At 31.5% G+C, this 17,975-nt stretch overlaps 1 protein-coding gene across 1 annotated transcript; it reads left to right on the forward strand.

The window, feature by feature from the left end:
- The first annotated feature begins 4,865 nt into the window (after nucleotides 1-4,865).
- Nucleotides 4,866-17,962, forward strand: LOC132701738 (SET and MYND domain-containing protein 4-like). Its single transcript, XM_060669895.1, has 5 exons — nucleotides 4,866-5,201; nucleotides 12,965-13,784; nucleotides 16,379-16,738; nucleotides 17,010-17,343; nucleotides 17,741-17,962. Exons 1-5 carry the CDS (start codon nucleotides 4,910-4,912, stop codon nucleotides 17,957-17,959), a joined length of 2,025 nt encoding a protein of 674 aa, XP_060525878.1. The 5' UTR covers nucleotides 4,866-4,909; the 3' UTR covers nucleotides 17,960-17,962.
- Nucleotides 17,963-17,975: the final 13 nt, after the last annotated feature.

Raw genomic sequence — 17,975 nt, forward strand, 5'->3', positions numbered from 1 at the left:
GCACGGGAACCTTTCAAGGCCCCAAGAAAAGGTCTTCATAAATATATTAAACTCGAACCATTCCAGACATAAAACGTACAGTAATAGCGTTTCCTTACGCGATTTCATTTTCATGTGTGTAAATAGCCAAAAGAAAAACAAAAATTTCCGGGAAGTTTTCTGGTTAAAAGTTGGCCCATTCTGGACTGTAGCCGCTGAATCACGACAGAGAATTTAATGACTTTGTTTCTTATCTTGAAAGATTAACGAGTTTTAGACAACAGATTAACGGCGTCTCGGGATATATTTCTTTCTCCTTTGGCATGACGTATTACGATGACATTAAACTCCAGATCGCCAGTGCTTCGTCGTCTTCTAGTTTGCATTAAACGGCGATTTTTCGCGAAACGCTTCATTTTTCTCGGAGTACCAATTTGAATATTTCATCGAATGAAATCATTTTGGTTTTAATGTAGCCCTCCATCGTTGGTTCAGTCAACCAGAAATGGTTGGAATGCTCTTTCGACAATGTGCAGCGAACTCTAAAGACAGGGTTAAGCCGAAGCTCTGTTACGTATCGTTCAAAATGTTCGGGTATACCGGTGGTTAATTAATAAACCATTATAGAGTTAACGGTGCATAAGGAGATCCCTACGCAACACATTTTGCAGGCAGCGTCAACCTTAAGAAGGCAAGAGCACTTTTCGACAAGTTTTCCACATTTATTGAAAACCAAAATACTATTAATTTTTTTGGGACTTATCCCTACATCACATACAGAATAAAATAAGAACAAGTTGGTATACTCAGACGAAACCATGACTTTATCTAAATTTTAAATGTAATCATCCCCCAGCCCAAACAAAATTCTTCATATTAGGTCTGGCTAACAGATCAATAATGTTATCCGATCCAGAATAGACTAGAGGCAATTGAAAAAGCAAAACATGCATTTCTAGAAAATAATTATCCCAAAAACTTGATAATATCTTTAGTAAATGGAGCAAAAAATTTTATAATAACGTAAACAAAAACCACAAACATCGAAATCCTCCAAACAAATATATATCACTACCATATGTACCCTTCCTCGGACCAGGGAGCTGCTTAGACTGACCAGAAGGGAGTGTAGAGCACTAACAGGGGCCTACACAGGACATTGCAGGCTTAGGAGGCATCTTTGCTTGCTAGGCATTGGAGACGACCCGGAGTGTAGGTGGTGCATGGAAGGGGAGGAGACCCCGTATCATCTGCTCACCGAGTGCCCTGCCTTGACATGGGCAAGATTGGGAGTCTTCGGAACGGCCCTGATCGATCCGGACTCAGTGCACGGTATTGGGCTAAAGCAGTTGCTGACTTTCTATAGGAAGGGCGGCATTCTGGACGCCCTCTAGAGCGGCCTGGGGGCACAACGGGCCCATCTGGTGGCCTAAGTGCTTGGACGCCCGCGAGGGCGCCCCCCTTTAATACCAATACCAATACCAATACCATATGTACCTGGGTTGTCAGAAAAACTCCAATCAATTTTCAAGTAACACAAAATTAAAATATCTCTTCACTAAACTCAAAGCAAAAATTCCGGTTGAAAAAAAAAGTAATATAGTACATGAAATTCCCTGCTCTAAATGCGACATTGTGTATATCGGACGAACAAGCCAGTATTTAAAAAATAGAATCAACGGACACAAGTATGACAAAAAAAAATAAACAGCTCTTCATACAACAACAAACAAGCCAGTATTTAAAAAATACAATCAACGGACACAAGCATGACAAAAAGAAATAAAACAGCTCTTCATACCCATTGTGACAACACCAAACACACATTTAATTTTCAAAAACTTAAAATCCTACTGACAGAACCAAACACCCAAAAAAATGGAACTTTATGGAAATGTAGAAATAAAAAAAAATAATTACAAAACCGATTCTAAAGGCCTTAACAAAATAGACCGAAAATAGAGAGAAGAGTTTTGTTCATAGATGAAACACAAGATGGTCGTGGTAGAGTATGACGCAGACCTGGGGAAGGACTTTATTATTGTACTATCTCTCCAAAGAAGCCATTTGGTGGTGATTCAAGCATGTTGTAAGCAGGAATATGTTTTGAGGCACGATCAGAGCTGATTCCTATTCGTCCGATTTATATGAATGCAGAATTCTATCTCAAAAACATTATTCAAGATCAGGTAATATCATTTGCAGCATTTATAGGAAACACAAACACATTCCAAAAACTGCTCTGGATTACTTAAATCAAATCAACATTGTGATCTTGGAGTGGGCACCACGCAGTCCACACCTAAATTCAGTAGAGCACATTTGGGATATTTTAAAAGGATTAGTTCTCTTGTTGCCTTGTTGTTTTCTTGACACTACGCATTATTAAATTTAATTTATTTTTTGTAAATTATAAATTCTCTTTGTAAACTTCAGTAGATTTCTATAATTATAAAGTTTTTGTGCATGGTCGCTAAAATTTGTATTAACTTTAATTAAAAATTAAATGTTTTCTGGGACAATATGGTGTAATTATCTTTATTTATTAAAAATAAAGACATAATTACAAATTTGAACAAAGGTTCAGAAATTCTGATTATTTGACCGATATTTGAATGACAGTGAAGCCAAATCAACACTGAAAGCATAGATGGCGAGAACTAGTAGCAAAACAGTCATTAAAAATTTCAGCAGATATACAGTGTACTTATGTGTTTTTATTTAGAAAAAATAAGAAATGAAAAAACAAGAACTGATTTTTTCTGAAATTTAATAGAAAATGATTTTAGAAGTTTGATCTAATTTTTAAAAGAGATTGAAACAGCCTAATGTGTTTTGGAAAACTGTTTACTTAATAAGTTTAGTATAAAGTAAACACAAATCGGCAACAAATGAATAGCGTCTACATAAAATATCAAACCACGAAACATTGACGTTAAGAATTTTTAAAATAGAATCTTAGCGCATTTAGCTATTTATTTATTTGGTATACATTAGGGTCACAAATTGCATTAGCATTACCGAAAATTCTCGTTTTTGTGTTGAAAAATCTAATAAGTTACCTTATTTTCGTCATCGTGATATTGTGCAATACGAATCTTCTTAAAATAATTTACAAAACTTTGAGGTTGGATTACGCAGTGGAGAGAAATAAAATGAAATTAAATGTTTGGTGTCATTTTCGCGTCTCACTTTCTTTTGGTGCAAAAACCATTACGGAAATAAATTGCTTGTGGATTAACCACTATTTAGCATCCAAACACCACTTATCGTGCCTGATGTTTGTGTTTCAAATTTAACTCCTAACAACAATATCCACATAACGAAGTTCTGGTAAAGTCTTCATTAGAGACAAAGTCACGAACGCAAAAGTTTTAAGCCCCCCGAAACGAATAAATCGTTTACTTGTCTGGCTTTTCGAAATGCTTATAGTGTGCGTGTGTTCCGCGATATATCGCACTAATAATAACCCAGAATACCCGACCCTGCGAATTTATTAAAGAAAGTTTTTCTACGTATATACCTTTATGTCTCAATAGTAGGTGGGTTAAGGCCTCCAAAACGCGAGTGTTTAATTTTAATTTTTAGGAAATCTTAATTTGTATATAATTCCCGAATTTCAATACACATGGTCTCGTGGGAAGGGGCATTTATTGCTCCATTACTACACCCATCCCATCTGTGATATCTATAGTATATGCTTGGTCTCGTCTAAAAAGCAAATGAAGAAGTTTATCAACGTGTACTGTATTTTTTCTACGAACATTAGTTTTGGCAAAACAACACGAATGCGTTGACTGAGCGAAGTGCCACGGCCAACTGATATTATTTAACAAAGGAAGGACAAGAGAGAAGTACTGTTAGGGATTAAAAAAAATGGCAACGAATTCTTATTCAGGAGTACTTAGAACCCAACTATACCCATTTTAATAATAATTCTGGCTTTACATCGTTAAAAAATCTTTGATTTCGGTTTGATTTTGATTTTTTTTTTTGTTGTCTTTCAAAAACGCACTAAAACCTTACGTTTTTTATTACATCAACTTGAAGTCATGGCTAACTGGGACTAATTTTTGATGTCAAATATCGAGAAGGGCTATAGATTTAAGATTTATTAATGCTGTTGTTTTAAGATAATACTAAAAAACAAATGTCCATTAAAAAGTTTTTTATCATAATTTTTGAAATTTGCATAATTAAAATTTGTAAGATATAAATAATCGTTATTTATAAGGTTTACAATATTTATTTTTTTCAACATTAAAAACTTTTTCATTATGAAATTTTTATGTTACTTTATAGTTTTATAAAATTTAACTGTTATAATAAAGAAAAGTATGTTATTATTATTAGCGAATATTCGACTTTTAAATTTAAATTTATTTAAATTTAAATTTAAAAACTACTTACTGCTCTCTTTTGTTAAATAGTCTCAGTTGGCCATGACTTTAAGTTGAAGCAATAAGTTAAACAAGGTTTTAGTGCATTTTTCAGAAACCTATCCAACAAAAAAAAAAGATCAAAATCAAACCATACACAAAGGTTCTACGGGGGTAGACAGTTCTTAAGTGGGACACACTGTATAAAAACAAGTAGAATAATAAATACAGATCACAATAGTAAAAAGTTAATTTATGACAGTGCATTTAAAAAATACATCTAAAGTAAATTTTGGGTGCTCTCTTTGACGGTTTCAAAAAACTATTTTCTCTGCGAATTTTATTAACATATTTTAATTAAACAACAAAACAACTATAAATTTCAAAAATAGCCATTTTTTCCACAACAATCAAACCGAATTCAAGACAGAAATACCAACCAATAAATATATTCTCGGTTTTGCTATTAATAGATTTAAACACCATTTGACTACTCCCGCAGACGATGTACGGTTACGTTGTAATTAAGTTGTCTCAACTAGTACGATAAAATGAGCAAGAACAATATAATATTATTTCAAAAGTATTGTGAAAATGCAATTGGAAAGTTATCGGACGAATGTATCGATGCTTTTAAAGGGACGAAAGATGACGTATCAAGAATAAAGCTCATGTACGACACGGCGAAGAAGATTTCTATAATAATACCGGAAGCAAGCGATAAAGATATCAAAGTAGCGGAAAATATGAAAAATGAGGGTAACAAACTTTTCGCTAGGAGGGATTATCGTAACGCGTTGAAATTGTACGACGAAGGAATTATAAAGTGTCCTCAAGGAACAGGTAATTTTAATTTTTAGTGTTTTCATTTTCCCATCCCACCCGATTTGATTTGAAACAAAGAGCTCTATGTAGTATGAACTAAATACGTTTCGTAACTCAATACAGCGTCTCCAAATTTTACGAAAAAAATAAAAATTAGTGTAATTAATATGTTCGTGATATTTAATACCGAAGAAATAGTTGAAGGTCAGTAGTACGTTGTGCCATATATCTTATAATAACTATAATTCTATAGTATAAACAAATGCGAAACAAAGCGGCAACGACAAGAAATGGCAAGTTTATTCAAAACATTAAAGTCACAAAGAATCCATTTCAAATAAGTGGGACATTACTATTTTTAGTGATTTTTCGTTTGTAATTTAGCTGATGTAAAAGGGAATCGACTTTTTTTCAAAATTTCAAAAATGTTACCATAAATGTACGTTCTTGGGAAATGTACACCTTTACCGTAAAATGTGTACATTTCGCAAAACGTTAGGTATATGTGAACTGACTACAATGTATACGTTCAAATAAATGAAAAATATTGTTGCAGTAAAAAAATATTTATTTAAATAAACGTAATACAAAAGGCTTTAATAACGAAAATTATACATACATACTTTTCTTTGCATATTATATAATATGTCGTAGGTTATGATCCCAATATTCATAAATACAATTTTCGTCCTAGTTTTTCAGAACCAATGCGATGGGAATCAAACAAATAATAATAATAACATACTTTTCTTTATTATAACAGTTAAATTTTATAAAACTATGAAGTAACATATAAAAATTTCATAATGAAAAAAGTTTTATTCTTTTCAGCAATAATTGCTATTGTAGTACTTTGAATTATATATTATTGCATCATTTTTACAACTACACTTTTTTGAGGAACAGATGCAACTTTTAAAACCTTGTCCACTAGTAAGGTACTGCATTTCTATCATTTCTCTTACCGAATGTTAAAAAAGAGGCTTGAGTTCACGTTTCTGTTATTGTTGTTGACCATTTTTATACATATATATATATATATATATATATATATATATATATATATATATATATATATATATATATATATATATATATATATATATATATATATATATATATATATATATACATATATTTATATATATATATATATATATATATATATATATATATATATATATATATATATATATATATATATATATATACAATATATATATAGAAACATCTTTCAATTTTTGGATGAGGGTCAAGTGAAGTTGACCAGAGCTGCAGTCTATGCCTTTAAATATTTTATTGACATTATCCTTTTTTAAACAGCCAAAAATCTTCAAAATGCGCTAGATTCAATAAAAAATGATGGTCGAAAAATTAGGGAAGCATTAACATGTTTCAAGATATCTGAATAAACCCTAAGAAAAAAAGGTTTTAGAACATGTAAGACTGTATTGTCAAAAGCCATAGAAGTCGAATTAAAGGAGTAGGTTTTACTACTTTCAAAATTATGGTATGGTGTGACACCTGCATTTAATATGTAGCATTTAATATAAGTCATAATTTTTAATCATATTCAATCAATTTTAAGTAGATTTTCTGAGATAAAACTTAAGCAGCTTAAGGGAACTAGTTTAGTTAACTTTGTTGTAATCTGCAAACTCTCATGCAGAAGTTTAGATTTGAAGCCAACAGAATATTTAATATGGAGGAAACCAGGTATACGGAGCCAGAGGAGCAAAAAAGTGGTTTCTGCCATCTTCGCTGAAAGAGGGAGGACTATAAGAGGTGTTTTTTCTATCATTGCGGCTGAGAATTACTCTTACTCTTCTACAGATGTTTTAAGAATGATTGGATCAATTAGGAGTTATTTTGCAAAACATACACTACTTCTGATCCCGTTCTATTGGTTCCAGATAATTGCAATAGCCACATTTCAATTGGTGCATATAGGTATTTTTTGTAAAGAAAATAATATCCATATGGTATCTCTTTCACCTCATATCTCCGATCATCTTAGATTTGACATTTTTTTAATAGAGAATACAGTCTTTACCTCTCAACTACTGGACTCAAAAAATAAGAGAATATGACGTTGTCGAATAAAACGATTTAGCGACTTCGAAAATGTAAATGTTTGTGGTCTAGTTTTAGACACCCTGTATAAAAATGGTCAACAACAATAACAGAAACGTGAACTCAAGCCTCTTTTTTAACATTCGGTAAGAGAAATGATAGAAATGCAGTACCTTACTAGTGGACAAGGTTTTAAAAGTTGCATCTGTTTCTCAAAAAAGTGTAGTTGTAAAAATGATGCAATAATATATAATTCAAAGTACTACAATAGCAATTATTGCTGAAAAGAATAAAACTTTTTTCATTATGAAATTTTTATATGTTACTTCATAGTTTTATAAAATTTAACTGTTATAATAAAGAAAAGTATGTTATTATTATTATTTGTTTGATTCCCATCGCATTGGTTCTGAAAAACTAGGACGAAAATTGTATTTTTGAATATTGGGATCATAACCTACGACATATTATATAATATGCAAAGAAAAGTATGTATGTATAATTTTCGTTATTAAAGCCTTTTGTATTACGTTTATTTAAATAAATATATATATATATATATATATATATATATATATATATATATATATATATATATATATATATATATATATATATATATATATATATATATATATATATATATATATATATATATATATATATATATATAGAAAATGGAACTTCTGACTCTATTTTAGCTTCTTAATACTAAAATGCAATCGATTTGGCAATATAATATAATATTCAGATATCAGATATAAGCAATAAAGTCAGTTGTTTTCGCAGAATTTGCCGATGTGTGTTTTCTATTTTGTATTAGTATTACTTATAGCTAGATATACGCCATGCTAATTACTCGTGTGGTTCTAAAATTACATTTTCACAAGAATAAATTAGTAATTACAATGTGCAACCATATTCAACTGCAGTTTAAGATGACATACATACCAATCTAATAATATTCTAGTTGCATAAACATTAAATTCTTGTTGCACAGTGAAGGCATACAGAAATCAAATCAAAGCAAATGAAATATTTTTATTTGTCGTAGCAATAATTCCAGCACAAAAAAAAACAGCCATGTGCCGAAATTGCTCTCGTCTGATTTTTTCCTATCTGTCGTTAGTCCCCTTGCATAATTTTTTTGTCAGTATAGCTGTACACATATACTGTAAAAAAGTCAATAAAATGTTCGTAAACCAAACAAAAAAGAAGAAAAAAATCATCAAACAATATCGTTTCCCATTCTCATGAGGATAAAGTCCCAATAAAAATCCTTTTGATTCCTAAACGTCCCTATCGCATCGACTTTCAAAGGGCATGTCGTTCGGAGCACAAAATGTGAATTTATTCTCAAGCGTCTTTTAAACGTATTGTCCAAACTAATACGACACGACCGCGTAAACTAATGAGTGTCTCTACATGTTTGGAATTTGAAAGCTTTACTGTTTACCGCATTACGTTTGGAATTTTATCATTTTTGAGGATTATTCAGATTCTTTAAAAACCAAAAAATATGTTGTCTTTTTTTAGTTGTCTCTTTCATTGGGGCTTTCGTCGCATTTTGGCACATTCGTTTAAATCCTTTAATTTAGTTAGTACAATTATTTATATTCCATACGGGGTGGCTGTAAAATCCTTTTTCTTAACTAGATAGAGCAAAATCGACTTGTCGATTTATGAAAAATATTTAATGGAAAAAACCACAAAAACCAAATCAATGCCGACCGAGATATAGCGGTTTTTCAATTTTTGGTCACTTTATACTTAGATTTTTTTTCTATAGTTCTGTGCTCACAAAGAAATACAATTTCCTTATTTTATATGCCAATCATGTTTTTTTCAGTCATTATCTGGGATATAGCCATTAGAAAACATATGGGAATGAGAAAACTACCTATACCTACCCCATTATCCTTATAAACAAAGATATCCTCAAACTGAACTCCTTTTCACTGAAGATTTATTGAGATCTGGACATATTTTGAGAAAATACTACCGTAAAAATGCTGCATCCAAACTTATTGAAGATTGAAAATTAAATAGTTGCTTTATATGTTTCTGTATTAGCAGCTATTCAACGTGTCTCAAATTCACTTCTTTATGCAGAAATCTCCGCTCCTACTATAGCTGGTTTCTGGAAAATCGACGAAAAACTTAAAATGGCAGATTATATTTTTCCCTGTAAATCCAAAACGGTTAAATTGACAGCTGTCAAAATGTGACATTTTTCAGACACTTTTAAGACGCCTAAGAGAGCGTATATGACATACGTCAATCGTCTTTCCTTACACAAGTATTGTTTTGTCTCACAAGTGCACAAAAGAGTTTATCTCACTTCGTAAAGTCGAGTCTTAATAGTGTCAAAGCGTTAAAGTTATATTTTAATAAGTACTATTTTATATGTTAGCGTTGTACTTGTAGTCACATAGAAACGCCGCCATTACCTGAGCACGGTATTTGGAGATGTATTCTGAATGATGGCAACCTCATAAAAACACAATTTAAAAAATTGCTTTTTATATGAATCATGTATTGTGGTTCGACGAGAACAGGCTTACAAATTGTGGTGTTTTAAATAAGGACAAGCACTCTAACCGAAGAAGAGTTTAAAGAACTTGGTTTCAACAGGATGGATGTCACAACACTATTCAATTTAGAAGCTTCTTATCTCCGTTGTAATTAACTTCATTTTGCAAATCTGTAGCGATTTTCTTTTTCAATTTGTATGGAACTTGTAAGATTTTAATTTTAATTAAATTAACGATTTTTCTGACTTTTTCTTTTTTAAAAAGACACAGGTGGTAATTTGCCCAAGACATCTGGCTTGTTGAGAAGCCATTCTTTACGTATATGTTCCATTGAAAATTCTTAAATCTTAATATTAATGTTAAATAAATCATGGCTTACTAATAAAATAATTAAGACCTAACTTAATTTTACGCTCATTCCAAAACTCTAAAATTCAATATGGAGGCTCTAAGAAAAATGAAAGTGAAGACAGGTTGAGTTGCCGTACATATCGCAAACTAACCAAAACTAACCAATATAATATTTGTCAATGCATATCGCTTTCATTGTCAATTAAAAGCATCATCTTTTTTCATAATTCGATTTCGTTTTGTTATAGTTTTGTTTAGTTTTTCTTTTGTTAGAATAAAATAACTGCAATTTTATCAATAAATCTCAAAATATATACAAGATATTTCTTTGAATATTAATAATATGGAAAAGTTTTGGATTTCGACTTTGATTTAATTTATATTAAATTGGCGTTGCCTTTTTAAGATTCGATGAATAGATAAATTATTTTTGAAGGATCTCTGCAATATCTTCACACTTACTTATTATACTACTTAAGCCCGTTTCTGATTTCATAAAATTAGTAAAAGAACACAATAGAACAACTTTTTGAATTTTTGCGATAAATTTCATTTTCATTTTTTTTTACAAAATAAGAAAGTTGTATTCATTTGTGGGAAAATGGAGAAAAAACTAACAAAAACAATTCAAGTACACCGTAACTATATTTGACTCAAACGAGTGCCCTAATATCTAATGTTTTTATGCGAACCAGAAACTTTCATAAATAATAAACTTCTTCTATCGTTCCTTTATTAGACACTCGCTCCGTTACTCTCCGCTCATGCCAAATCAAATGCGTTTATCAAACTTAGTTTGTTAAAATATACTATTTGCATTATTGTATTATGAACGACCTTTCGAAAATAAATTTACACATCATTATACAAAGTGTTTTGAAACTGAATAAATTAATAGCAATTATTAAATAATAATTAATTGGGACTCGCTAGTCAATTATCGAAAAGAAAAGTCAAGTAATTCGCTTTTAAATTTAACATACACAAATATACTTAGACCAGAAATATAGTGCTTTTACAACCGACTCCGCGATTAACTTTCCCTACTCTTTATTACTCCAAAACCACAGCCCCTTATAGAACACCCTGCCGAGCAGACCCTTACCCTTAACCATTCCAGGACCATCTTAGGAATTTATCTACCTACATACACTAACAAGCGGGATATAAGTATGTTTTCAAACTTTTTCACCGAGAAATTCTTGAAACATGTACATAAAAAAAATTAGTACAAAGTAACAATTTACAACGTTTTATTTAATTACATTTCTACATAGTATCATTATTAATGTACAAAATAATAAATATAATAATAATAAACTATAAAAAAATCGTCACTATCACTAATGTCGTCACCTAGTTCAATGATCAACTCCGCCACTGACCATTCTCGATAAATATTTTCTTCTTTTATTACTCGTTTTTCACAGTTAGACTAGATTTGTGCTGATATTCTAGCTACCTCTTGCCCAAGTACGTTTGTGGTACTATCACTAAATTTTAGTGCAGTGTTATTTCTTCTTATATGCGCGTTCAACTCATACCAAATCATATTAATCGGGTTAAATATACAATGACATTTTCGTACAGAAATTCTTTAATTTCTTCTTTATTTGAAGAAGTATTTGGAATTCTTCTAATTTGGGCAGAATGATACGAGGCATTATCCAACATAATAACAGTATTTGGCGATAGTTTTGGCAATAGTTTATTTTCAAACCAGTAATCCACACTTGAATCTTGAATTTGACGTTTTTGGCAGACAAAAATAAGGCATCTTCCACATAACCATTTTTGTGAGTGTGTTTCGTCGAAATACACTATCGGCCTATTTTGCTCTCGAAATTTTTCAATGGCATTTAAATTTAAATTCTTTGAGAATCCATTAGCACTTGGCGTTTATTAATTGTTTAGAACTAAAAATCCATTTTCGTTCGTCGTTTTCTTGCTGCTCCTACTTCCCCTTCTGAATTTCTTATAAAATTGCAAACATTCAAAACAATTTGTTTAGCATCGGAAGACAAATCGATTCGTTTTTTTATTCGCTGAGGTAGTTCGTCTTCTAAATTGTCATTAGATTCGACTACCTTGGTCTTCAAACACTGCGTTGTTTTCCATGTCTTTTTCTAACAGGGGAATATCTGCTTCATAGCACGCTCTCCACATTTTAAAGTGTTTTAAAAAAATGTTTTATTGTAAGATTCTAATAAATACTTATCTGTATTCTTATGACGTACCTTTTTCTACCGCGAATATAATTTATAGTCTTAAAAAGGACTGTTGTTGTTTACAAATCGAAGAACTATGTAGAAGACACAAAAATACAAGAAGAAGAATGTTGTTAATCGACAAACAAGACAAAAATGATTATTTTCAAAGTTACCTGCAAGATAATTAGAGTAAAGGTACTCACCCTTACACTTTGAACTATCCAGTGAAAACAGCCTCGCAAGAGGATCACAGTCAATATATACGAACATATTGCAATTTAGATTAAACTCTTAAGAAGGATACATATCACCTGATGTTAAAATAAAAGCGAACGAAAATACCCCGCAGCATCTTAATCAAATTTAAAACTGTCCATTTATGTTTCAAATAAAAACAAATATTCGTTACGATACATCTCAGGCAAGACATACTTAATGCAGAATAAACTTTAAAATACTTAAAACGTCAAAGCAATGAATGCACTATATTTTTGGTCGCTTCATACTTTCACCTCTTAAAACTTGGTATGTTGGTATAATAAGGTATTATTTTCAATCAAAGTTCAAACGGGGGGTTTTTATTTCCATGCATAGTTTACGTGCGTATTTTTAGTTAAGGAACGGGAAATGCTGACTGTTCTAATATCCAATAGGAGCGCGGCACTCTTCGAGTTACACGAATACAAACGTGTTTTTAACGACATCGATTACCTCATGGAAATCGGAGATTACCCCGTAAACTTGAAGTACAAAATCTGGCTTAGAAAAGGCAAGTGCTACGACGAGTTACTGAATAAAAACCTAGCTTGTGAAGCATACAACGAAGCGTTGAAATGTCTAGACAAGAGCGGGCTCGACGAAAAAAATATCGAAAGAAAAAAACACGAAATAGAACGCTTGAAAGTGACTCAAAGTAAAAGTAAACCCGAACATCACAACCTCAAGAAAGATGTAGTCCCAATATTGAACGATGATAAATTCATCGGTGGTCAGGAATATATTGCAGCTACTTCTAAACTAGTTATAGAACAAGACAATGTGCAAGGGCGGTACGCCAGGGCGACGGAAGATATTCCTGCAGGTGCCATCATCGTGGAAGAAAATCCTTCATGTTCGGTGGTGGATGGCGAACACACTTTAAGCAATTGTCAGTATTGTTTAACTTCAGTCGATCAGCCGATCGCTTGTCCGGGATGTGCCGTGGTAGTTTTTTGCAGCACACATTGCGAAAAGATGGCGAATAAATCGTTCCACGGTGTAGAATGTGGCTTTCAAAAGTTGCTGTTTGATTGCGATGCGTCTGTCAATTGTTTAATGGCGATGCGGTTAATTAGCCAAAGGCCGATAAAATTCTTCAGAGATAAGAAAAACAAACTAAAGGACTATTTGAATGATTCTTGCAAGAAAAATTTTTGCAGGAAGAAAACATATAGGTAAGAAAGTATTTGATTGTCTTTAAATTACCGAATAAAAGATACAAAAGTCTTTACCACAGTCAGATATAACAAAGCATAAAAAATAAAAAAATAAAAGACCGAAAAAAACTGTTTCGTATATCCGACTTTTCAAATTCGACTCTCACCGTTGGCATCTCGAAGACAGGAAGGAAAGACTGAAATTTCCGGTCTTCGATTTTATATTTTTAGGAGATTTTTTTAAGCTTTAGAATAATTTTACAAATACAATTCACATTGGAACATTTTGAACTTCACCTTTTGTAGAAATCAAAAATTCCTAGATTCTGTTTTCTTAAACCATTTTATAAACTTCAATTTTTCTTCAATCGACGAATTATTGAATTTGAATTCTATTTAATTAGTTATTAACGATTATGATAATTTACTCTTTTTAATTCTAAAAAATACATAATGATACATATTACTAATTAATACTGTAGCAAACTATATAAAAAGACGTAAAGAGAAATGTTGATTGGACTCACTTATATTTTTAGATTGCTATATATACAGGGGCAAGTAATAACATTCAATTTTTGAATTCCTACGAACTTTGTGGACATATTTTTGTATGTAACACCTATACCTAAGTCTTACCATCTCTAACATATTTTTATTTTCTGTGACATTTGCAGGATTAAATATATCCATCGATTTCTGCCACTGAAAGCTTTTTATATATGTAGCCGGTACGATTTGTGATGGCATAGTCGGCAATAAAATAACAGACAGAATAAAACAGATTGTGCATCTTGCTTCCACTTATACTTCAACAGATATTGTACAACCCTAAATGTCTATCTGATCAATGCAAGACAGCCGTCACCAACGATCACTTGGGAAAAATTTAACTAGTAATATGTAATAATAAATCAGGGTGGATGAATCAACATGAAAAAAATATGATGATTTATTAAATAAACTAAACACAGAATACCAAAACATACCATATTTAGTTTGTATTTAAGATGAAACACCTTCATCAGAAGCAAAATTGAGACTGTTGCTACCAGAAAATGATCCTTCGTCTACATTAATAAAAAGTGGTGGCACCGTTATATCAAATGCATTCCCTTTTTTTCAGTATTCTTTTATTCTATTTTCTCTATGTGTTATACAACTGATCCAATTTTCTTTGTTAACTCTGAACAACAAATTCTACTGCACTTACTACACTGCCATTTAATATACAATGATAAGGAAGCCATCTTGATGCCCCATTACAGCAATTATTTCGTCCGTAGCATACGGCAAGTTTGTTTTGTAATTTTTGACAATTTTTAACAAGTCACATGTTTGATCACTTTATAATTTTTTGTTCTCTTGTCGATGCATTTGGTACACTTTCACCAAGTGTAGAATGATATCTGGCATTATCCATTATAATTAAAAACGACCTTTCGAGTTTCGCCCGGAAGTTTTTCAAAAATGCTGTTTTGTAGTGGAATAAATAACTTTATACACTTAATAAAAGTTGTAGATTTTTGTAAGATCTTTCAGAAAAAATAATAATAATATATATGGTGTGCCATTTAGGAAATCAAGATTTTTCAATTTAAAATGAGCCAAATATATTCGTCGCATCTAAATCAAAGTCCGTTGCATGTATCTTCCACGTCATTTTCACATAACGCTAATATCTAATATGAGTGATTTAGCTTCAAAAATACTGGCGCTATCCTAATTTTTTTGCCAGTGTGCAAACTAGTATTTTTTTAGAAAATTTGGAATATTGGAAAAAGCTACTAGGTATAGGTAGTTATTATTAATAATAAAAAAAAGTTGAAGAACTTCAAAACAAATTTAAAACTAAATTTCAAAATAGGTGTTTAAAAAATGGATGTTTTATGCGTCGCCCTTTTTTGAGTCCCCCTGTATACTTCAAAATAATTATAAATTTTGCATCCTAAGAATCTTTACAACTTTTGTATTTACCATTTTCGTATAACTTTTGAACCCGATGTACCCTATAGGTCTCATATCTACCAACACAAAAAATTTGAATAAAAAAAATCGTTAAAAGTCTTTAACTTTGAATTAGTTCGCATATTCTAAAAATTTCAAGATTTCGTTATATTTACAGCACTAAAACGTTTAAATTATCAAAAATCATTCCGTAATAAACGTACTGCGCATATACAGACAACGCGAAACCAATTATTTGGCATTGAAATTTGACCCTTTTTATAAAGGCAGAATCTACTATTACCTAATCTCTTGTTTCCTCAATTTATTGCTCTTTATTGCAACTATAAGAAGGGATTACATCTTCCTTTGGTTGTCGATAATGTACTCATCATTTTACTAATCTTTAATTATTACTGTTGACACCCCATAGACAAAACAAGTGAATTCCGAAGAAACTCATTTGCGGCCCTAGAACTTTTGTCTAACTTTTTTTATTGTAAAATTAGAAATACAAATTGTCTTAAGAAAATATTAGAGCAAAGGAAACTGGTTTATCTAAAATGTTTCTTAATCCATCTGAAAACTTAATTTTATGCTGTGACCTCATTTTTCAATGTTAAATTATTTCAAAGTTCGATTCTATAAATGGAAAACTTTTTTAGATCAGATGATTACGATAATGTGTTCTTTTTGTGTCGTCATGAACATCTGAGGAAGAAAGAAGAGCTAATCCATTACGCCTGCATATCAATATACCTCCTAAGGGTTCTCAAATACGCAAAATATTTCGGTGATTACAACGAAAACGTTCTAACCGATGACGAATTATTTATTGGAAGTTTAATTCTGCGCCATCTGCAATTACTTCAGTTTAATGCGCATGAAATTTCTGAACTCAGTAATACAGATGGAGACCCAACCAAAGATATAATGAAAAATGGGTTTGAAAATATTGCCGTAGGTGCTGGCTTGTATCCTACGCTATCACTCTTTAACCATTCATGTGACCCAAGTATTGTACGGTAAGTGGAAATAAATTTAGACCTCGAGTGAAGCATTAACCACAACTTGGTAATGAAAAAGCTTAGGTAACGATACCGCAAAGTAAAAAGACGCATCTTGCTGTAAAACTGCCGATCAAAAATAATAAAATTTATTGCATTTGAGAACAAAATGCTAAACCAAACTAATCTCACCTCAGTGTTATTTGATATTAACAAAGTGTGTCAAAAAATCACTTTGAATAAAAAAACTGGTAATCTTACTAAATCATTAATGTTTGCAATTTTTCAGATACAACATAAAGAACAAAATGGTGGTAAGAGCCATTAAACCAATAAAAGCTGACGATATAATTTATGAAAATTATGGACCATTATATATGACGCATCCAATTGAGAAGCGACAGGAAGAACTTCAGAAAAACTATTGGTTCGAATGCCTGTGCCAACCGTGCGTGGAACTTTGGCCCCTTTTCAGCGAAATGGATGCAGATGTACTTAGAATCCCTTGCAAAACTAAGGGCTGTCCGTTCGTTTTTCTCTTAAGCCCCGAGGATGATCCGGTCTTATGTTGCGATTATTGTAACAGTTTCACCAATATTTATCCACATCTCAAGGCGCTAATGGTAGGTAATAGTCAATGCAGTCAAACTACTCTTGCAAACACACAAAAATTACATTCGGCGTAAGACACGAAAACAATATTCTAAGGTATTAATTAAACGCCTTAAAATATTGCAAACACACAAAAGTTACATTCGGCCTAAGAAAGGAAAACAATATTTCATCGATTTTATAAACAAAAGTTTTTAAACATATTCAACATTTCAACAATGGAATGCGTTATACTACCTCTTTCCAACAACTACACAAGTTTAAACTTAAACTTGTCAATTGTTAGTTTTGGTTAGCTTTGTCAGTTAACACAAATATTGTATACCGTTTAGGTAATTTAAAAGCTGAAAGATATCTTAGCTCACCGTCCAATTTTTTTTATTTTTATGTTATGGTTCTGTTTTACAGACTTTGGAACAAATATTACCCGAAGCTGAACATTTATTAAGTACCGGCCAAATAAAAAACGCCACTGGAAGATTTGTTCAGGCGCTTGAATTATTATTTAAGTACTCAAGAGCACCACATCCCGACATAGTTAAGGTTCAACAACGCCTAAGAATGTGTTTGCTGCATTATGGAAATAGATCCTGCAATTATAAGCCACCATTTGCTTCGTTTCCCTAGAATGTATTACAATAAA

Source organism: Cylas formicarius, unplaced genomic scaffold (assembly GCF_029955315.1).
Source record: "Cylas formicarius isolate icCylForm1 unplaced genomic scaffold, icCylForm1.1 PGA_scaffold_10__41_contigs__length_53128322, whole genome shotgun sequence".
Lineage (NCBI taxonomy): Eukaryota > Metazoa > Arthropoda > Insecta > Coleoptera > Brentidae > Cylas > Cylas formicarius.

Bases quoted from the DNA above. Each gene is read 5' to 3' on its own strand.
- LOC132701738 (XM_060669895.1), top strand. From the start codon at position 4,910: ATGAGCAAGAACAATATAATATTATTTCAAAAGTATTGTGAAAATGCA. The intron at 13,785-16,378 runs GTAAGAAAGTAT...AAACTTTTTTAG, and splicing joins TGCAGGAAGAAAACATATAG to ATCAGATGATTACGATAATG. The intron at 16,739-17,009 runs GTAAGTGGAAAT...GCAATTTTTCAG, and splicing joins TGTGACCCAAGTATTGTACG to ATACAACATAAAGAACAAAA.